Source organism: Macrotis lagotis, chromosome 1 (genome assembly GCF_037893015.1).
Source record: "Macrotis lagotis isolate mMagLag1 chromosome 1, bilby.v1.9.chrom.fasta, whole genome shotgun sequence".
NCBI classification, from domain to species: Eukaryota; Metazoa; Chordata; class Mammalia; order Peramelemorphia; family Peramelidae; genus Macrotis; species Macrotis lagotis.
The window spans coordinates 95,856,287-95,880,363 of NC_133658.1; the positions used below are offsets into that span (position 1 = coordinate 95,856,287).

The 24,077-nt window shown below is 35.1% G+C and overlaps 2 protein-coding genes across 2 annotated transcripts in view; one reads left to right on the forward strand and one right to left on the reverse strand.

The window, feature by feature from the left end:
* The window catches only part of LOC141513378 (calmodulin-lysine N-methyltransferase-like), an 84,235-nt gene extending 70,027 nt beyond the window's left edge, over window positions 1-14,208 (reverse strand). Inside the window, exons 1-5 of the mRNA XM_074223158.1 lie at window positions 14,084-14,208; window positions 13,996-14,000; window positions 7,821-7,881; window positions 5,922-5,976; window positions 4,811-4,874 (exon numbers count right to left, since the gene is read on the reverse strand). Of these exons, the coding sequence (XP_074079259.1) occupies window positions 4,811-4,874; window positions 5,922-5,976; window positions 7,821-7,881; window positions 13,996-14,000; window positions 14,084-14,208 (310 nt within the window). The remainder of the gene's footprint in view (window positions 1-4,810; window positions 4,875-5,921; window positions 5,977-7,820; window positions 7,882-13,995; window positions 14,001-14,083) is intronic.
* Window positions 14,209-14,494: 286 nt separating this feature from the next.
* The window catches only part of LOC141513442 (calmodulin-lysine N-methyltransferase-like), a 116,186-nt gene continuing 106,603 nt past the window's right edge, over window positions 14,495-24,077 (forward strand). Inside the window, exon 1 of the mRNA XM_074223287.1 lies at window positions 14,495-14,582. Coding sequence (XP_074079388.1) covers window positions 14,495-14,582 — 88 coding nt within the window. The remainder of the gene's footprint in view (window positions 14,583-24,077) is intronic.

Sequence of the window (24,077 nt, forward strand, 5' to 3'; positions counted from 1 at the left end):
CTAGGAAGGGGTACTAAATTTTCTTGTTATTTTTGAGATGTCAAAATTTCATTCATGTGATCACTCCTCTGACATATCAGATTTTAATCCCTTCAAGTCTAAGCAGAGAACTTAATAAACTGTGTGACAAAAAACAGATTGTGTTCCATTGGCAGGATCTTTGAGAACCAAGAATACCTAGCAAAGTATTGACAGAGGACTTTACTGTAGTAAGACTGAAATCCAAAGATGGGGGAGTAAGTGCTATAATAGATTGAGAATTAAGTTCCAAATGGAGAATATGGCAGATTGTCATCATCAACATCATCATCATCATCATCATCATCATCAACATCATCATCATTATCATCATCGTCATCATGATTAGTCATCAAGAAGACTGGTTTGAGTCTTATCTCTGAAACATATTGCCTGTGTGACCCTGGAAAATCACAACCTCTCAGTGTCCCAGGTCACTCTGTACAATTATCAGTTACTAAGAAGGTAACAATTGTCATTGGTGGGTGGAGTTTCCTTATCTAGGAATTACTTTTGTCAATGAAATCACCAGACTTGTTGGTATCTATATACCAATCTTTTCTGTGTAGATGTGATATCCCCTTGTCCCTACCCTAACTCAGTAGAATGGAAGTTTCTTGAGGACCATAACCATTTTGTGTTTTATCCTTGTATCAAGAGGGCCTTGCATATTAGTAGCAACAAGAAAGGTTTGTTTAATTAATTTCTGAATTAAGATGAATTCCTTCCAGATTCCAGATACTGTTTATGGAGTTCTGGGATTCATTTTTGGTGTGCTTCATTCATCATCTTTATTCAGCTGAATCCCTGATTCATATAATCTAGTCCTAATCTCTCTCCTGAGCTCCAGTCCTTCATCACCAAATTTCCTATTGGATGTCTCTTAGTCATGTAAAACTTAACATGTTTAAATTGGAAATCATTATTATTTTCCCAAAACCTTCCATATTTTAATATTACTTTAATATTAATTACTATTAATTTACAATATTAATTCATATGAATAATTACTGTTACTATGAGGTCACCAACATCCACCCAAGCACTCATGCAATTTTAGTGTCATTTTTAACTCCTCATTTTACCCCATACATCCAGTCTATTACCAAATCTTTTCATATCTACCTTCACATCTCTTTTATATCTCTTGCTCTCCACTCCATAGCCACCACCATGGTTCAGACCCCCCATCACCTCTTGCTTAAGTTATCGCCAATGGTCTTCTAAGTAATTGGTCTCTTGTGCCTTAAGTCTCTCACAATGCTATCTGTTCTCCATTCAGTCACCAGATTTTCCTATATCATAGATCTGACCATATCATTCCCCTTTGCAGCAAATTCCAGTGACTTCCTGCAATCTCCAAGAACAAATACAAGTCCTTTGATTAGCATTTTAATCCCTTCACAAACTGGTCCCTTCCTAACTTTCTAGTTTTCTTAGTCTTTGCTCCTCTCTATGCATTCTGCCACTCATAGGTCCCATCCACCTTTTAGTTTCTCTAGATTCCTTCAAGAATACTTTTATGTGGCATGTCCTGAAAATGCTCTTTCCTGCTCCTCTTAGTTGTTAGGGCCTTCCCTTTGACCTTCTCTTTCATCAAATATATTATATGCACCTGTTTAATTTCAAGGTCCTTGAGGGTAGGAACAATTTTTTTTAAACCTTTCTTTGTGGACTATGTGCCACAGTCCCTGGCACATAATAAATGTTTAATAAATAAATAAATACTTGTCAAATGATTGGCTGGCTCTGGTCCAGCCATCTAGATTAAAGGCTTGAGGGAAACAGAGGAAAAATTATCTTGTTCACTTTCAGAAAACATTTAGGCTTTTAAACACACCCATAATCCCAAACTAAATACCTTGAAGCAAGTATGACTACATATTAAAGACTCATAGAATTTTGAACCAGGAAAGATATTTTTTCTAGATAAACATTTTTAATTTTAAGCTCAGTGTAGGGATTTGGAAGAAATACTGGCAACATTTTTTATTCTGGTTAAAAAGGTCTCATAAACTGCTGCTTTAAAACAGAGATTCTAAACTAAATGACCACTCATCACTATCATGGAAAAAGCATCATGTAAAAAGCAGATATGAAAAAGGGGAGAGGGGACATGTCACAAATGGTGTTTCAAATAAAGATAAAACTTGGACCTCATAAGCTTGAGAGAGAGGGAAATCAGACCCAGTTGCACTCATTAAACAGAGATAACAACAACAACAAAAATAATTTTTATAATGATGATAATAATACACAGACAGATACTCAGATGCAGTGCACTCTTGCCAGGTTGATTTTCAATTACATTTCACTGATGTATTCATTTGTTTCTTAATGTGCTCATCTTGCCCATTAAGAATAATTAGCAGCTTTGCTTAGAGATTTCCTGGCTCCTGGCAGTGTTTCCACATTTTTTTGTTGACGTTCATTTTTACTTTTGTAGGAAGTAATTTTGGGATAGTATACTATAACTGGTACATTATTTAAGCTTTCCAAATTTTATAGGGAAAGTGTAAACAATAATTTTAAGGAGAGATTCAGTCACAGAACATTAATAACATGCATAATTTAAAGTTTACTGATTCCTACAAAAGGTGGGCAAAGGACTAGAAAACAGAATTTCATTCAGATTAATTTCATTCATTAAAACAGATTATGATAAATGCCAGCTAACCATAAACTCTCTTAGTAAAGTAACATTATTATTTAAAGCTGGCAAGAAATCATTGCCAGTTTTGAAGGTTTTATATCTGCTTTTTTATACTAAAGAAAAAGAAAATTAGGTCTAGGTCTTATAGAAAACTAACCTCAAGATAAAAATAAGTACATCAGGAGAGACAGGAAGACAGTAAAATAAAACACAATACCCATTTTGGCATATGCTCTTGAAAGGGTTCACTCTATCTACATTATAAAGTTTTTTTGCCTCTTGCCCTACGGCCCCCCGCTATATTAAACCCATTGTAAAACCCAGCACAATAAAGTGCTCTGAATGCCGAGCTTCTGAAGACCAAATGTTAAAAATCCATTTTCTTGGGAGGGGGCTGCACCAATCATTTCTTTGAAAGGCCAGCAGAGTGAATGCAGAATCTGAGATTTACTCTATGATTTCAAGACCTGGGATGGTAGCTTCAAAATGGAGCCTATAAAGCATAGGTGTATTAATTAAATGACATTAACATTTTTACCCTTTGGGGGAAAGCTTTGTGATTTAGTTCAATGAGAGGGTATTTTTCAATACACTTAATTTATATTCTGACTAGAAATATTTCCTCAGTTTGGTAAAAGTTCAAACTGGTTTGTGGCTCTGTTAAAAAGAGGTAGCTTCCACTTTGCATATTGCACTTGATACTGAGGCCTGAAAGTTTTTGTGGCTAAAATCTCTCTCTCTCTCTCTCTCTCTCTCTCTCTCTCTCTCTCTCTCTCCTTGACCAATAATACCTTCTCCCCCACCCCAATTTTTCTCAGATCATCAAACTGGGTTGAACAAGAATATCTGTTTCCTTCCTGGTCCCTGATTTTTCATTGACATGTTAAGGAATAAAACTATGCTATAATAAAAAAAAAAATCAAATTACAACAGCATCAGCTAATCCTAAAAAAAAAAATTTGTAAGAATTTTCAATGAGTCCCTCCAGGTCATGATACTTATATCATGTTCTGCATTTTAAAAAAGAGAGGCTGAGATTTGATTGGCCATGTTTTCCTCCCTGAATTTTTTTTCACTGTTAAAACAATTAGCTGGGTGGGGCTCTTCCAAGTGTACAAATAGAAGGGAACAATATTAACTCAGGTTCCTGTACCACCTTTCTTCAGTGTGAACAGCTTGATAGAGCTGCTGTGAATTCCTTGGAAAGAGAAATAATCATTGATAGTCAAGCTCCCCAAATAGAAATCTAAAGCACACACAAGGCCATTTCAAATACAATTCAAAAAAATTCAAAACCCTTCTGACATCTCAGTGGCCCAAGAATCAAATAAACTGTCTGTCTTTATGAGATGCAAATGTTACACAAACTAAAAAACCCAAAGCAAACATATCTTCCACTTTTCCTCTCGATTTCTAATGGCCATTAACATTCCTTGAACAAACCAGTTCCAAGGTTGCAGTGGCTACAAATTATGCTTGTTTCTTAAAGTACAGTTCAATTTTCGCCAACTCTGTGTACATATTAGTAAAGTATAATCTAATATAATAGAGTATGCACTGTAATAACCTATTAGAAAAAAGGAAGATAGGTTTTCATAATCCTAAATAAAGGCAATAATGGAAAACTGATAGCCATTTTAAGTGGAAGGATGTAGATAACTTCAAGGCAATTATAGTGCTAACAGCATTATAGGGGAGTAACAATATTATAGCATACACCTCACATAATAATATAAAAGATTAATACCTGAAAGAAAAGTGGAAGTAAAATTTTCCTAGGCTCAACCAGAGTAATAAATACTAAATGAATGAATAATTTCATATAATGGCAGATTTTTTTTAAAGGATTCCACTAAAAAAAAAGAGAAAGAAGTAGCAACCGCATTTTATATATTCTTCTGCTGCCCATAAATATGCATCTCTTTGATAAGAAGTGATGTGAAGAATATTTCAATAGGAAAACAATGTACTTTTGTTCCCTGAATTCCATATATTTCTACTTTTTTAATTACTTATGAGAGGAAACTCTTTTTTTTTTAACATATATACCCCATGCTGTCTTTCTTTCTATCAATTGTTCCTCAGTCAGGAAAAAGGAGCGAGCACAACAAACCCCGTTTTCTATCTGAATAAGGATACTTTTGATGGCCTTTTCATTCCCATCAGTTAACAGAACTTCTTTGACATCTGCAGAAATAGCAACCTGAAAAAAAAGGAGCACAGCAAACAATGAGCAAATATGCTTGTCTGTGTGGAAGTGAAGACAGGAGTGACAAGCCTTCAGTATCATGCTTCCTCACCTATTTCTCTGTAACAATCTTCAATCTTTTTTCATTTTATGTCTGCATTATTTTAATCATTCAATCAAATCAGTCAATACTTTTATCATTCCATTTGCGGGAGCCTCTATCTTGCTATCATTCTGTTCAGTAATTGCATTGTGACAGCGGATGATGGTATTCTGAGAGGCTTTCATTTGCGGGCTTCTGTTTATCTAGTAGAGCCATCATACGAGGCTGTCACTCTGCCTTTCACTCGGCTTCTGTCTGACTGCCTGATGCCCTTCATATAACTTTGCATTGCAGGCAGATGGCTTTGTAAGGGTAATTTTTTTGTGAGCTTTGACATGCTCACACATTGGGCTGTAACCTCGACACATTGTATGAGAGCGACAGGTTTGTCAAATGCCAATCAGTGTAACAATATGCTTTTATTTGTAGAGACATAAAAACTTGTCTAATGCACTGTGCTGCTACATAATATCTCCTGAATACATGACTCAGAACCCAGAGAATGGTGAACGACGTTCCTGAATGGCCAATCTAATTCAAAAGAATCTAATTACTGAGAGCTCTGGATCATGTTTGTTGGTGTAATAATGCAGGCAAAACATTAGCAGCTATATCATGGTGCTCCAACTGTGATTCGCCAGGCTATTCCTGTATCTTAGCAAATGGGACTATAATCTGAAAAAAAAATGCTTTAGCTATGGCAATGAAAGCCCGTGCGTGGCCTGGAATGTCACAACAAGAGATATTGACTACACGGAGGTAAAATGTTTCTGCTCATCGAGGCAACCATAAAATCAATATGATCCGAAAGCAAGTCAATCTAGAAGGTCTCTCAAGACTCGGCAGCTTGACCGCAGCTGATGCTGTTGACGGTTCTCTGACCCAGCAGTTGGAGGCACTGGAACATTTTTTCTTTTGTTCCTCCCTCTGAATGGGATTGGAATTGAGAAAAGACCTACCATGAGCCCAGCCAAGCATGTCATGCCACCCCCTAGCTCACACACAGCAAGGTCCCTGAAAGAGAGAAAAGAAATGGTAGAACCCATACAAATTAGATGAAAATGGCCAGAGAGACATATATGTTACAAGAACAAATTGCCATCTGCAGTAAGAACGGCACTACCAGGAAGTTGTAGAGACATGACTAGGCTACCTCATGTCGTTTTGCGTTTTAAAAATAATTATGAAATAGAAAAGTCACAAAGCAGGCAAATCAGTGGGGGTTCCCTCATTAGTGTTCACTGCAACATTACCACCGCTGAGCTGAAAAATCTGAGAAGGTTCCCTTTTTTCCCTTGTCAATGGCGCTGTCTTTTAGAACTAAACTGGCTAGAGTAGCGAAAGATAATTGTCAGGAAAGGATAACACTGTTAATCCACATTCATTCCTTCAAAAACAGTTAGACAAGTAAATGGCGACTATATGTGTGTATACCTATATCTAGCTGCGTACACACACAACCCACACAAATAAATGCACTTCGGTATTTTTTTTTTAATTCTGAAGCAAACATAATCATTTTGGAAAGGCAAACAGCTCCACAAAGACCAGTTCTACAAAGAACATTTAGTAAGTAACACTTACATCACAAGTGACCCCAACACAACACAGTGATTAAACAAGAGGGAGCATATTATGGCTTAACCATCCAACCCAAGCTAAAGTAGTGCTCCAAGCTTGGAGACTCAGCCTCACAAAAGTAAGGCAGTTAAATCTGACATGGCACTCTGCACTTACCTTCCCCTTTGTGCCTAAGCATCTCTCCACTGGGTGACATTCTCACCCAGGATGGGATGCTCCCTGATTGGAACTCCACAGAAAATCTTAAGCTCAGGGAGATGAGCAAATACTGGACTTTCAGGGCAGATCTGCAGCCCTAACTCTCAACTACCCTGCTTTTCTTTAGTAAATTCAAACCCTTAGAATCATTTCTTCTTCAAATTTTTTTGGAGAGGAATTTCTTGCCTTAGGATGAAAAGAAAAAGCAGGACTAAAAAAAGGGGGGGAAAGAGGGAGGATAGAGGGAAAGAACTTTCATATTTTATAATGGACTTAATCGCCATCTAGTTGCTCAAAGTAATTATGAACTAGTTGGTAAATATGGACCTACAGAGTTTCAAAAATTGAATTAATATAATAAATAGATATTTTGAAAAACACACAGCAAGATTTTTAATGGCTCTTTTGGAATCAGAATGGGTTACTGAATAAGTGCAGAGTTGATGACTCTGAAAAATTGGGAATTATATTATCTAGCTCTACCATCTTTATCTTTAGGGATCTGAAAGGAACAGATATTTTTAAAACCCCCACTACCTGCCTTTCTGATATACACAGTCATAGACGAAAACATTTCTGTGACATGAGTTGATAATAATCATTTATGCTTTATAAACATATATTGTTAATTATAGAAAATACCTTTAAATCCTGGGGTAGGATAGTATTTTGAAATAATAGTAATGCAATGTTATTGATCAAATATTCTTTAGTACAATATTATTTATCAAATATTCCTTAGTCGCTTCCTTAGTAGAAGTTGAACAATGTTTATTTTTCCCAACCTTCACAATCAGAACTTATTGATTAGAGCTTCACTTTTGTTTTCCCCAAATCAAAGTGAAATACAATGCCTTGAGTGGAAATCAAAAATCTTTGACATGTGCAAAAAGCTTGCTGTGCAATATTAGTAGCCAAAGGCTGTCCAGATTTCTTTGTCAAGAGCTACATGTTTTCACCTTGAACTTTTTCTTACAATTTAATCTGAAGACTTTAATCATGGAAATCTTCCTCCCATGCATGCAGATACAATACACCTAATGGCCTGCAAAGTGTCTTTTAAAGTGCAGCTTTAGTACCTGAACATCTGATTGTGCTTGAGGCAGTAGTAGGCCAGAACCTCTTCAGAGGGCCAGATACCTATAAAACACAAAGACAGGGCACATTTTGAATTGAAAAAGTCCTCATTTTTAGACTTGGCCATTATTTTAAAAGCCATTTTCAACCTGAGCCAAATTTACTATTTATTATTCTTACTATTTGAAATCACACAGCATGTACATTTTTTTGTTGTTGTTAAGAAATGGGAATGTGGTTACCATTTCTTCCCTGAAAAATAACAATATATGCTCTATAGATTTTTACCCAGTTAATCTTCAAAAACGATTCTAAATGACAACAGAGAAAATTAGAATTAGCAAAGGTTAAATTCTATTTTGTATATTTGGGAATCTATTTTTCAGTTAATTAACAAGTTTTTATCGATCTCCTACTTGTTCTAAATTCTGCATGCAGATTCAACAACCACAGCAAGAAAAAGCATTTCTTAATAAACCACAAATTATAAGAAGCCAACCCAGGCACAATGGATTCAACAGAAACAGCAGTCTGCCCTCAAGGAGACTAGATTCTCTTGGGATAGAGGCCTGGGGTATACAATATGTACAACAATTAGTGAATATGAAAAGAAATCCAAAGTACTTTGAAATGAGAGCATGCTAACAATTGTGGTGGGTAGGGAGATCAAGGAGAGGTCTTATGTTGAGAAGGGTGACGGATCTGTACTCAAAAAGAAATTAGTTCAAGATTCTTCAAGATGGAGATAAGGAGAGAGGACATTCAGGCATGGGTGACCACTTGTGCAAAGGTTGTGCTAAGCAAAAACAAATGAAAACCCATTCATAAGGCAAATTAATTCATGAGAGACCTCTGATTAAACTCCTTGTTCAAACCCATGCCAAAATACACAGCAATGACTTGTTTAAATCTCAGGGACTATTCCTATTGACCAATTCAACTAAAAGATTCCCCACCCACCCAAATTGTGGATTTCCAGCTCATTTTATCAGATAGTCAAAATGATCGATAAATATTTAATGAATGGTTTTTAAGTGCCAGGGACTATGTTAAACACTGGGATATAAAAAGAGGCAAAGACCATCCCTGCTCTCAAGGAGCTCACAATCCATATAGGAGAAATAGGCAAAGAAATATGTACAAACAAACTACATGCAGAAAAAATAAGAAATAATTTAAAGAGGGAAATCACTAGAATTAAGATGCTGGGAAAAGCTTCCCGTAGAAGTTTATATTTTAACCATGACTTGAACACTTATCCCCCAAACTGAATTGAATTAAGCTTGTGTTTACATAATTGTATATCTGAAAAATATAACATCCAACAATTCAACAAATAAATATTATCTATATATGCTTTATTTTATATAAGACAGTATGCTAGAGACTGGTGTATCCAAAAATGAATAAGTTAAGTGTCCTGCCTTTAAGAATCTTATGATTCAGTAGGAGGAAATAAAGGAAGGAAGCAGATACTATACAAATTGGAATGTACAAGTCCAGACAAGGTACTGTAAAAGATCTGAGGAAGGATCATTTTCATTGAGGCAGACAATATGAAAAAAAACTTATGGAAGAGGATGTATCGAAGCTAACACATACCAATACATTACAGAATCACTCAGTCTCAGATAGGAACTTAGAGATTGTTTGGCTCAGGACTTCTTAACCTTTTTTGTGGCATGGACCCCTTCTTATGCTTTCAAATGTGTAAAAATAAAATGTGTAGGAATATAAAGAAATTAATTATATTGAAATGAGTATAAATTTTTCCATCCAAGTTCACAGACAACACCCTAAGTCAAGAGGTCTACAGACCCAAGTAAAGAATCTCTGTACTCTCTAGAGGAAACCCCTGCTACAAAATATTTAGCATTTGGTAATTTGGACTTTTCTTGAAGACTTCCAGTGAGGAAGAATTCCTACTATCTCCCTAGGTAGCCCATTCCACTTCTACATAGTTTTAATTTTTCAGAAGTTTGTCTTTATAGCAACCTTAAATATGACTCTCCTTACCTTTTCCCCATTGCATCTAATTCTTTCTTGTGGAACCTAGCAGAATAAACATATATATATATATATATATATATATATATATATATATATATATGTATATTACTGTTAGGCTGTGTTTGTATATATGTTATATATATATATATATATATATATATATATATATATACATGTGTGTGGGTACATGTATATACATAGACATATGTTCAAACGTATGTATGTAGAACAAGTCTATCCTCAACTATAAATACAAACACATGTGTCTATGTGTTATATATACATAAACATATATGAAATAGTCCTTCCATTCCCCTAAAGATAGCTAATCTATTTCCCCCAAATCTTTTGTTCTCTTATATGCTATTGTTTCAAGTCCCCTCACTATCCTAATTGCCCTACTTTAGATGCACTATAATTTCGCAGTCCCACTTAAAATGTGGCACCCAGAACTCAACACAATGCTCCAGCTGTGGTCTAATTCAAATGTTTATTAAGTGATTACTCTAGACCAGACTTCATGCTGTGACTAGGGCAGAGGATAGTAAGCTTATTGTCTCCCCTTCTCTAGACACCATACTTCTCTTATCAGAAATTAGTCTTCACAAGTGACCCTCACTAAAAATCAAGGGCAGTCAATGCCAGAGACATGTTCTTCCCATGGACTGAATATAAGGATGTTAGGCCATGGCAGGGATGAGAAGACAAGGTGTTCTGTGGACTTCTTGGGCCTGGAGGACACACACAAGATTTTCTTTACTTCTGGAGACATTCTCAGCTGTCACCATTGAGAAAACAGACTGCTTCAAAGAACAAGATGACAGAGGGGAAAGAAAAGGGAACAAAAGTCCAGGGGATTCAACTGACAGGTATTTTTATTATGGCATAAATTATTCTTAAGGTAATTTAGATAAGAAAGCTCATGGAAATTCAATAGAAGAGCAAGGAAGAATTAGAATCATAGCATATTTGAGCTAGAAGATATCTTGGAGACCATTGAGCTAACTTCCCTATTTGATCTAACAGCTGATGGAATGGAAGCCCAGATTGGTGAAGTAATTTACCAGAATAACTGGTTAAAGGCAGAGTTGGGACTAGAAGTTAATGCTCCATCTCTGTTTGGGAAGGACTGTGGTGGTGCCAGTGAAGTTCAAATGCCAATAACCTATTATGAAAGTGATAGAAATAAAAGACAGAATGTGTAGCCTTTCAAGAAAGATCTGGAGGGAAATGAGATAGGGGGAATAACATTTAAATATACAACTATGCAACAAATCAAGTCATTGAGTCTTAGAATTAGAATGGGGTTCTCCAAAGATCATTTGGTTTAACCCATCCCATAACTAAACAGTTTGACACTAAGCCTGTTGAGAATATTTTCAGGGGAAAAGGCACTCACTACTTCATGTGGCAAACAAATTATTTCACATAGGGTACAGTTCTAACTACTAGTTATGCCTTCTGGGGCTAGGCAAAACAAACCTAATATTACATCTTCCACATGAATGGCCTTTCAAATACTTGATGAGAGTTGCTCTGCACTGCCCTTCCCACACTCTCCTGATTAAATATCTACAATTCCTTCAAATAATCTTTGTATGACTGAGTCTCCAGTTCCTTATCCATTCTAGATACTCTTTATACAGCTTATCATGGAATACAACACTCTAGATGTGGTCCCACCAGAGCAGCAAAACTGGAACTAACCCTTCTTTCATACTGAAAATGATGGTTATATTGCTGTAATCCAAGATTGCATTAGCTTTTGTGGGTTGTGTGCTAATGTGCTGCTGCCTTTCCTAATCTCTCTTCATTTTGTTGCCTTTCCTCTATTATTTCCTCTTTATCCTGTATATAGCTTGTTTGTGTGTAGTTGTTCACATGTTTTCTTCTCATTAGATTGTAAATTCTTCAAGGGCAGGGACCATCTTTGGCCTTTCTTTATATCTTTAGTGCTTGACAAAGAATAGGCACTCATTAAATGTTTATTAATTGACTGACTGAAGGATTCATACTGAGTACAAGTAATACATTCATTAAAATCCTAGATCGCTTTCCTTATATACTTATTTATCCATGCCTCCCCATCTTGTATTCTGATGCTGATTTTTTTCAACTTAAGTACAGCACTTTGATTTATCACTATTAAATTACATCTTATTATATTTGAGCAATTTATCCTTTATGCTACTTTTGTATCCTGTCTTGATTGTTCAACATATCAGTTATCTCTCCAAATTTCATTTCATATGAAAATTTGATAAGCATGCCATCTATGCTTTTATCTGTTGAAGAACGGAGAGGCAAGAACAGATCTCTGGGCACTTTGCTAGAGATCTTCTTCCAGCATAACACTTATCCATCAAGGACTATTTTGGGGCCAGCCATTTAATCAATTCTAACTCTACCTAACTGTGCTGTCATCTAGCCTCCATTTATCCATCTGGTCCACTAAGATAACATGAGAGGTTCTGTTAAATGCCTTGCTGAAATCTAAGTATATAAAGAAGCCAAAGAACATATTCACATTATCAGATTCTAGGGCGAGCAGATGTGCATAGGATAGTATAATACTATAGACAGAGAAGGTATAATGATTATAGTATCATAGAATTATAGATTTAGAAATGGAGGAGACTTTACAAGTCATCTAATCCAACTACTTTATTTTACAAATGAGGGAAAAGGAACCCAAAGATGTTAAATATTTGTGCAAGGTCACCCAGGTAATAAGTGCCTCACTTAAAATCTGAACTCAGATTATCTGACTCCGCATGTTTCCAGTAATTAAAAAAATTGGTGTAAGGAGAGGTGATGCTTGCAATTACCTAAAATTAAAGCTTGAACTAAGTGTGACATCTGAAATGTAGTCTTTTGCAAGGGTTACAACATGGCATCCTTCTAGAATCTGTGACATGTATTATCCACACATATCTATCACATCACAGAGTCTCAGTTAGAATGAGGTGCCCCAGGCACTGGTAGACACATATGGAGTAAAGCAATCCCCTGGGACTACTCAGAACAGAGACAAATCAACAGGGTAGTTGGAACCACACTGGGAGGGTGGATGGATAGCCCTTAACAAGGGCAAGCAATGAGCCCCTGCAATTTTCATAGCCCATCTGAAATGTAGCAGGGCCTCCACCAATCAATCAAAACACTCCTGTTATGTTCTCACCACCAGCAAAAGAAAAGAATGGGAGTTGTGGGGAGGGAGTATACAGAGTGGTGTTTAGAGTAGCTACATTATTGATCCAACAAAAGCATCACAGAACAATTTAATTAATGGTTTATTCTGGATATAACTTATTCTTAAAACATGGAATGAATTAGGACACTGTTAAAAGTTGTTCTGTGATATGTGGCTTCTCTTTCTTTGCTTCCCTCTGTAAATACAAGGAGAGAGAGAGAGAGAGAGAGAGAGAGAGAGAGACAGAGACAGAGACAGAGACAGAGACAGAGAGACAGAGAGAGACAGAGAGACAGAGAGAGGGGGGGAAGTAGGGAGAGCTCTCTTCAAGCCCTTGTGCCCCATAAAAGCATTAGTAAAATTCAGATCCTATTTAGGGAAAAAACAGTGTATTCCACCAGTGTTTCCCATGGACATTTGATTTACTTTTCTATTTTCTTTCAAATAATTTGCCTTATACTCCATTGATATTGTGGGACCAAATAAGTTTGCTAGACTCCTGATATGTAAAGAAAATATAGCCCTTCTAAGAGAAAGAAGAAAAGGAGAGAAAGAAGGCAAGGAAGGAAGGAGGGGGGGGAAGATGAAGGAAGGAAAGAGGGGAGGAAGAAGTAGAAAAGGAAGAAAAAAGAAATAAGGATAAAAACAAACATTTATTAAGTGTAAGCACTTAATAAATTATCCCAGAAGCTAGAGATAAAAAAATACAAACAAAAAGAAAGGTTATTCTAGTCACCAAAAAATTCCCATTCTAATAAGGGAAGAAAAGACATAAATGAAAGCAGGGAACTCTAAAAGCTGATTTTTAGTAATTGGGTACTGATGGGGAGGAGAAAAGTTGGCATTTTGGTCTATTTATGATAAAATTGTTGATTGGTCAAATGGCTAATGCAGAGTTATTTTAAAGACTGGGTTTGTGGTCTACATAAAAACAATCATGGCTATTACCAACTTCCATGCCAACTAGATCCTACCTGATCTGGAGAAGGGAAATAGAGCGGGAGGTGGGGGGGCTTCTAATTACCTTGAATTTCAGCACGTCCCCCTTTCCTACGAACCTACATCACAGAAGAGACCTCAGCTACATCAGAACTTTCAGTAGTTATAACCTGGTAAAGAGTTTTACTATGACACATTTGTCCTGAGATGAAGAAGCTGGCAACCTGTTCATTAAGCAGTGACATCATTTCCTCTTTAAACTCCCCAAGCTTTCTCTCCCTCACTACAGACTACATGTTCGCCTCTCTGGGGGTCACAGACTACAGCATTTCAAGAGGAATCAGAAGTATTTATTTGTTAAACTTCCTGTTCAGCTGGGAAAGGTCTCATCCATTCCCACCTAAGCTACTCTGTTGACGTAGGGAGGGTTTTTGTGAATTTAATGAAAAGAAAAGTATCTTGGGCTTGGATAGGTACTAAGCCTCTAGACCAGCTCTAAGAAGGGGATAAGCTCAAGGATCCCCAAGATAGAATATGCACTCTGACTCATATTCCTGTAAGCTGACTGCATTTCGGCATGTCGTTGACATAGTTGACCCAGACATTGTGTTGCCTCCAGAAGGTGAGGGTCTCTCAAAAAATACAAAATGCTCCAACTCACATTACTGAACATTAACAGGGGCATTTCCATGGCAGTGAACAGAAAATGCTTTTAAAAGCATTTAAAGGCTGACAGAATGAAAGGAAGTTATTCAACAATAATGTCATGAGGCCTTTAAAAAAGCCTGCAGAAGGACTTCTTGAAAAGTTTTCAGAAACATTCCCATGCTAACAGACACATCCAGGATCTTATTTCAATATGTACATATAAAAAGGCACTTTTGATGTGTTTCCAATGGAAGAGATTTTGCCAGTCTTGGTACATTTTAATGATGAGATCTGACTGATTGCATTTTCTATATCAATCTATTCTCACAAACCCCAAAAAACTGAAAGGGGAAATCCATACTATGACTAGAGACTATTAAAAAAAGACACCAAAAGAGAATAAATATCTAAGCAACACATGGTCATGATGGTGTCTTCAGTCTCTGATCAGTCAACTTTACATACTCCATTCTAAAAACCAGACCTGCTTTGAACTCTCAGTTGTCTTTGGTGCCTCTGGACCCCTGGAACATTGTAGACAGTGTAGACAGCTCAGCTTGAAGGAAGGGCATCTTCCAAGGTGATCCAGTACATCAAGCAACAAACACTTACACTTACTATGTATTGGACACTGAGTTAAGACCTAGGGTACAAGAAAGGAAAAAACCCACGATTCTGTCCCTCATACAGTTTGCATTCTAATGGAGGAAATAAGTCAACACAAAAGTTTATTCAGTGAAATAAAGGAAGCTTGCCCAGTGAATGTCCAAATACAATTCACATCTCTATCATCCATAGTCATTATGTGTATTTGTATGCTTATGTGATTCCCTGTGTGATAGCAATGTGCTGGGTATTGGAAAGAAGGATGGAAGAAAAGGGAAGGTAACAAAACATATTTGGATTCATTCTTTTGAGAAAACAAAACTTTCTCTAAGATTATCAACCACATTAATCTTTTGGGGAGTTGGTTCTTTTTATACTAGAAATTATCTCTTAAAGTACAAACTAAGAAAAAATGGCCTAGCAGAAGGCAAAAAGTTGGGGTTATTGAATAATGAGGTTCTGAATAATCAAGACAATGATGTACAGTGAAAAAGTACAATGGTATTGGAGTCAGAGGAACTAGGTTCAAATACTGCCCTGTCATTTGCTACCTATATGACCTTATAACTTTCAAGTAACTTTCCTATGGGACAAAATTTCCCTAGACCCAAGTTTCCTCACCAGGACCAAAGGGCCTCTGAGGTTCCTTCCAGTTTTAAAAATCAATGATCTAAAAGTCTCTCTCATATCTATAAATCAATCAATCAATCTGTCTATTTGCCTATCTATCTAATGCATAAATACATACATATATATATATGGTATAGAATATCAGTGACATTAAAAATTATAAATGAGAGATATAAAAAATTCTGGAAAGACTTTGTGGAGCAATGCAAAATGAAAAAAACAACCCCCCCCCAAAAAAAACCCTAAAGCATTTATTAAGTGCTAATATTACATATTAGGCATTGGGTTAATTTCCGGAGATAGAAAGAAAAAAAAGGAAACAGTCTGCCTTCAAGAAGCTTACATTTTATCAGAAAAGATTATACACACACACACACACACACACACACACACACACATATGTGCATATAGAAAATTATAAGAAACTGAAGGTAATAAGGAAAGAGGGCAGCTAGGTAGTGCAGTGATTAGAGAACTGGGTTTTGAGTCAGGAAGACTCATCTTTGTGAGTTCAAATTTGGCTTCAGACATTTACTAGTTGTGTGAACCTGGGCAAGTCACAACTAATCCTGTTTGCCTCAGTTTTTTCATTTGTAAAATGAGTTGGAAGAGTAAATATGAATGTCAGGTAATAATATTATCTAACTGAAATCTGATAATTGAACCAAATAGATCATACAAAAGGAATTCCTTCTAGAATCCATATATCTTATTTATTATGGTTTCTTAAGCTATTTATAATATTGATGCTTACCTCATGCTCATCCCTTTTCCCAAAATGTTTACTTTTTTAAAGAGAAACTTTCAAAAAAACTTTTCTAAGAGAAACTTTTAAAAAACTTTCTGCAGCCTCTCTCCTCAAATCTCACATGGAGAAGGAAATGGCAAACCATGCTAGAATCTTTGCCAAATATCCTCAAATAAGGGATCGTGAAGAATTGGACATGAGTAAAAAGAATACAAGAATGAGAGTAACTAACAATAATAGTAATAATAACTAATATATTTATAGGAACTCAAGGTTTAGAAATTTTTTACAATAAATATGTATATATGTGTATATGTATATATGTATACATATATTTGATAGCTACAAAATATGTTTATATAGAATATATTCATATATCACATACATGTATATACATATGCTATAAATATGTTTCTGTATGTAACATTCATATATACAACTAATCTAGCTACCAAGACTAGAAGTAGAAATGAAATGCACTGAGGTAGTTCATTGCTTGTTCTTTGTTCTTGAAGAGTATCATGACATCAGGAAGGTACTATCATGACTTGAAAATGAATTGGATTAAGTAAGCAGTGCTGTTCAAGATTGACAGCCTAGGTCTCTCCTCTGGAGCCATCTTGGTCTAGTGGCAAGATATAGATTTAAGATGATGAGATGGTCCTGGATATAATGGGAAACCTTGACCCTTTTTAAAAATTCTTCTGATATCTTTATTTTTAATAGTATTTTACTTTTTCCCAATTATATATGTCAAAAAAATTTAGTATTCATTTTTATAAGATTTTGAGTTCCAAATTTTTCTTCCTTTCTTTCACCCTTCTCCCTCCAAAATGGAGGCAATTTAAAATAGACTATCAATGTAAAACTTATAGCTATATTAGTGATAATTGTGACAGACAAAACAGAGCAAAGTTTTTCTTTCACTTTTGAATAGAAAATGCAAATTAAAATGACTCTGAGATACCACTCACACCTATTAGATTTTCTACAATTAAAAGGAAAATGATATAAGTTGAAGAGGATATGGGAAAATTGGGATCCTTGAAGAAGAAAGGCAAAAGAAGAGAAGAAAAAGAAATCAAAGAAATTATAATAAGCAATGAGGAGGCAAGACTAGAAAAAGAATAAAGTAAGTGAAAAAATATACTTAGATCTACATTCAGAGTCCAGAGTGTGTGTAGATAGCATTTTCATTCATGAGTCCTTTGTACTGGTTCTTAGATCATTGTATAGGTAAGAATTTCTGAATTGCTCATAATTGATCATCTCCCAATATTGCTAATACCATGTACAATGTCTTCATGGTTGTGCTCATTTCATTTTGAATAAGTTCATTCAAGTCTTTCCAAGATTTTCTTAAATCTGTGTGTTAATCATTTCTTATTGCACAATAAGAAAGAAAAAAATGAAAGTCTCTGCTTTTAAGAAGCTTATATTCTATCAGAAGAGATTATATATATATATATATATATATATATATATATATATATATATATACATATACATGTACCTATATAAAAAAACTAAAAATAAACAGAAGAGAATAAGGAGATAGTGCAGTGAGTAGATAGAGCACTAGATTTGGAGTCAGGAAGACTTATCTTTGTGAGTTCCAATTTGGCTTTAGATATTTACTAGCTGTATGAATCTGGGCAAGTCAACTAATCCATCACATTCAAATACCACAGTTTTTCCACTCATTCCCCAATTGATGGGCTCATCAATTTCCAATATTTTGCCAACATGGAAAGAACTGTTAGAAACAATTTTGCACTTGTAGGTTTTTCTTTTTTTTTTTAATATTCTCTTTGGGATATAGACCTAGCACTGGTTGGGATTGCTGTATCAAAAAGTATGCTTTGTTGTCCTTTGGGCAACAAATTACTCTCTAGATGGTTGGGTCAGTTCACAATTTGGCCAGCAGTTTATAAGTGTCCCAATTTTCCCATATCCTCTCCAACATGTATCATTTTCCTTTCATGGTAGAAAATCTAAGAGGTGTGAGTGGTACCTCAGAGTTGTTTTAATTTACATTTTTTCTATTCAAAAGTGACTTAGAGGGGTAGCTAGGTGGCGAAGTGGATAGAGCACCAGCCCTGGAGTCAGGAGTACCTGAGTTCAAATCCAACCTCAGACACTTAATAATTACCTAGCTGTGTGGCCTTGGGCAAGCCACTTAACCCCATTTGCCTTGCAAAAAAAAAAAACCTAAAAAAATGATTTAAAGCATGTCTTCATATGTTTAAAGATAACTTTGATTTTTCCATATGAAAATTGCCTGTTCATATTCTTTGAGTATCATTTGGGGAATGGATTTTTTTTCAAATATGACTCAGTCCTTTATATAGCTGAGAAATAAGACCTTTATCAGAGACATATGCTGTAAAGATTGTTTCCTTCTACTCTTAATGGCATTTGGTTTTGTTGTACAAAATTATTATTTTAATTTTAACATAATCAAATTGATCTACTTTATATTTTTTAATGTTCTCCATCTCATATTTGTCATGGATTCTTTCTTTCCCCATAGATCTGACAAGAAAGAGACTATTCCTTACTCTTCTAGCTTGCTTGTGGTGTCACCCTTTACGTCTAAACCAGGTACCCAGGTAGACCTTATCTTGGTATATGATATGAGATGTTGGTCTATACCTAGTTTGTATTCTATTGTTTTCCAGTTTTGTCAAATAGTGAGTTCTGATCCCAAAATCTGTGGTCTTTAGATTTATCAAACATCAGCTTACCATTGACATTGACTACTATGTTTTGGGTATCTAATCTATTCCACTAATCTGCCACTTCATTTCTTAGCCCGTACTAGATAGTTTTGATGACTATTGCTTTATAAAATAGTTTGAGATCTGGTATTGCTAGGTCATCTTCTTTTGTATTCTTGTCCCAATAATTCCCCTTTTTTTTTGATTTTCTGTTCAGATGTATTTTGTTGTTTTATTTCCTAGCTTTATCACATAAGTTTTTGGTATTTGATTGGTATGGCCCTAAATAGGGAAATTAGTTTATGCAGAATTATTTTTGTTATATTGGCTCAGCCTATCTATGAGCAATTGATATTTTCCCAATTATTTAGATTTGACTTTATTTCTGTGAAAAGTATTTTGAAACTGTGTTCATAGTGTGTCTTGGCTTCCAAGTATTTTATGTTCTTTACACTTATTTTAAATAGAATTTCTCTGTCTTTTGCTGCTTGACTCTGTTGTTATTATAAAGAAATGCCAATGATTTATGAGGGTTTATCTTATATCCTGCAACTTTGCTAAAGTTTTAAATTATTTCAAGTAGTTTTTACATTGATGATTCTCTGGGCTTCTGTAAATAGACAATCATGTCATCTGCAAAGAATAATAGTTTTGCTTCCTCATTGCCTATTCTTATTTCTTTGATTTCTTTTTCTTCTCTTCTTGTTAAGGCTAACATTACTGGTACTATATTGAATAATAGTGGTGATAATGGTTCAGCTCTTGCTTCACTCCTGATCTTACTGGGAAGGTTTGCAAATTATCTCCATTATAGACAATGGGTGCTGATGGTTTTAAATAGATACTACTTATCATTTTAAGGAATGCTCCCTTTATTTCTATACTCTCTAGTGTTTTTAATAGGAATGGGTGCTGTGTTTTGTCAAAAGCTTTCAGCATCTATTGAGATAATCATATGATTTCTCTTGTTTTTGTTATTGATGTGGACAATTATGCTGATAGTTTTCCTAATATTAAACCATCCCTGAATTCCTGGTAAAACCCCATCTGGTTTTAAGTGTATAGCCCTTGTGATATATTGTTGTAATCACCTTGCTAGCATTTTGTTCAAAATTTTTGCAGGGATAGTCTTTAGAGAAATTGGTGTATAATTTTCTTTCTCTATTTTAGCTCTTCCTGGTTTAATTATTAGTCATATATAATATATATACATACATATTATATATAATTAAAATAAAAGATGTTTGGTAGTACTCTGTCTTTGCTTATTTTTCCAAATCGTTTATATGGTATTGAAATTAGTTCTTTGAATGTTCAGTAGAATTCACTTATGAATCCAACTCATCCTGAGTATTTTTTCTTAGGGAGCTCATTAATGGCTTGTTCAACTTCTTTTACTAAAATGGGATTATTTAGACATTCTATTTAATGATTTGTTAATCTGAGTGATAGTTTCATAATATTCATTGGTTTTGTAAGATTTATTGGCATATAATTGGGCAAGATATTTTCATAATGATTGCTTTAATTTCTTCCTCACTTATGGTAACTTCGTACTTTTCACTTTTGATACTGGATTTGGGGTTTTCTTTTTTTAAATCAAATTAAGCAATGGCTTACCTATCTTATTGATTTTTTTCATATAATCTGCTTTTAGATTTATTTATTAGCTCAATAGTATTTTTTTAAACTTTCAATCTTATTAAACTCACTTTTGATTTCAAATTTGGTGACCAATTGAGGATTTTTAATTCATTCTTTTTTCAGGATTTTTTAAAGTTACATGTACAATTCATTATGTTTTTTCTATTTTGTTGATATATAAGAATTTAGAGAAATAAAATTTCCCCTAAGTACTTATTTGACTGCATCCCATAAATTTTGGTATGTTGTCTCATTATTCTCATTCCCTTTAATGAAACTATTGATTAAATCTATGACTTGGTCTTTGTCCAACTTATGCTTTAGAATGAAAATTTTATTGCCTTATAATCCAAAAAAGAATATGTTTACCACTTCTGCTTTTTACATTAGATTTTCAGGCTTTTATGCCCTAATATATGATCATTTTTTAATGTAGGAGCTATTTACTGCTGAGAAAAAGTTATGTTCCTTTTTGCTGTCATTCAGATTTCAATAAAGGTCTATCATGTCTAATTTTTCTAATATTCTATTTACCTTTGTAGTTTCTTTCTTATTTATTTATTTGCTTGTTTGTCTGTTCATTTATTCATTTATTTATTCATTTATTCATTCATTTGTTTGTTTGTTTGTTTGTTTATTTATAGGGTTTTTTGCAAGGCAATGGGGTTAAGTGGCTTGCCCAAGGCCACACAGCTAGGTAATTATTAAGTGTCTGAGACCGGATTTGAACTCAGGTACTCCTGACTCCAGGGCTGGTGCTTTATCCACTGCGCCACCTAGCCGCCCCCTCTTATTTATTTTTTTGGTTGGATTTATCAAGTTCTGAGCTGGGACAGTTGAGATCCCCTGATAGTATAGTTTTGCTGTCTATTTCTTTCTGTAACTCACTTAACTTCTCCTTTAAGAAGATGCTATACCATGTTGCATATATGTTTAGTGCTAATATTGGTTTCATTGTCTGTCAAATCTTTTAGCAAGACATAGTTTCTTTCCTTATCTCTTGTAATTAAGTCCATTTTTGTTTTTTCTTTGTCTGAGATCAGGATTACTAACCTGGCTTTTTTTTTTATTTCAGCTGATACATAATAGATTCTGCTTCAGCCCCTCACCACTATTCTGTGTGTGTGTCTCTCTCTGTTTCACATTTGTTTTTTTGTAAACAACATACTGTAGGATTTTGGTTTTGGATACACTCTGTTATCTGCTTCCATTTTATGGAAGAGTTGATATCATTCCCATTCACAGTTATGATTACTATGTAACTCACTCCATCCTATTTTTCCTCCTCTTTGCCCTCTCCTTTCACCCTTTTTTAAATTTGTCTACCACCTCTTATAATCTGCCCTCCCTTCTGCCAGTCTTCTTTCCCCTGAATTATTTTCTCCCCTTCTACTTCCCTGTTGGGTAGGATATATTTCTACATTCAACTGATTGTATATATTATTCCTTCTTTGAGCCAATACCTTGATAGTAAGATTCAAACAATGCCCATAGCACATTCTCTCATTATTCTCCTCTTTTGAAATAGGTCTTTTGTACATTTTGTATATTTCTCCTTTCCTTCTGCACCCAGTACTTCTCTTTCTCATTGCTTATTTTTTACATCATTCCCACAAATTCACCTTATACCTATATCTCTGTCCATGAATATTTCTTCTAGTGATACTATTAGTGGTACAATTTTTAAGAATTATAAGTATCATTGAGGGGCGGCTAGGTGGAGCAGTGGATAGAGCACCGGCCCTGGAGTCAGGAGTACCTGAGTTCAAATCCAGTCTCAGACACTTAATAATTACCGAGCCGTGTGGCCTTGGGCAAGCCACTTAACCCCATTTGCCTTGCAAAAAACAAATCTAAAAAAAAAAGAATTAGAAGTATCATTTTCTCATGTAGGGATATAGACATTTTAGTTCTATTGAATTTCTTGTTTTCTTTTCCCTTCTTCCCCTTTTAGTTTTTATTTAATTTTGGTCTTTTCCTTATCAAAGCTTGCAATCCTTCTATTTCATTGAATAGCCATAATTTTCCTTGATGCATTATGCTTAATTTTGCCAGATGAGTGATTCATGGTTGTAGTCCTAGCTCATTTGTCTTCCAGAGAATATCATGTTCCATGCCTCAGATCTTTTAATGTTGCAGCAGCTAAATACTGTTTAATCCTGATTGTGACTCTGCTATATTTGATTTCTTTCTGGGCACATGTAATATTTTTTCCTTGACCTGATAGTTCTAAAATTAGACCATAATGTTCCTTGGACTTTTTATTTTGGGATCTCTTCTGTGAGGTGACCAACATATTCTTTCAATATTAATTTTGTCCTCTGATTCCAGGATACCAGGACACTTTTATTTGATAATTTCTTTTCTTTCTTTTTTTTTGCAAGGCAATGGGGTTAAGTGGCTTACCCAAGGCCACACGGCTAGGTAATTATTAAGTGTCTGAGGTCAGATTTGAACCCAGGTACTCCTAACTCCAAGGCCAGTGCTCTATCCACTGCGCCACCTAGCCGCCCCCAATAATTTCTTAAAAGATGAAATTAGTCTTATAAAATTGATAGATCCTTCTTTTGATTATGGCTTTTGAGCAGTCCAATGATTCTGACATTGTCTCTCCTAGATCTATTTTCCAGGTCAGTTATTTTTCCCAAGAAGTATTTCACATTTTCTTCTATTTTTTTCATTCTTTTGAATATGTTTGATTAATTCTTGTTTTGTTTGTTTGTTTTGGATTTTTGCAAGGCAATGGGGTTAAGTGACTTGCCCAAGGTCACACAGCTAGGTGATCTGAGGTTAGATTTGAAATCAGATCCTCTGACTCCAGGGCCAATCCTCTATCTACTACACCATCTAGCTGCCACTGTTTGATTGATTTTTTGATGTTGCATGGTGTCATTAGCTTCTGCTTGCCTAATTCTAAACTTTTAGGGAGTTATTATCCTTAATTAGCTTTTGTACTTTCTTTTCTATTTGACAAGTGTACTTTTTTTTTTTTAGTTTTTACAAGGCATATGGGGTTAAGTAGCTTGCCCAAGGTCACACAGCTAGGTAATTATTAAATGTCTGAGGCCAAATTTGAACTCAGGTACTCCTGATTCCAGGGCCAGTGCTCTATACACTGTGT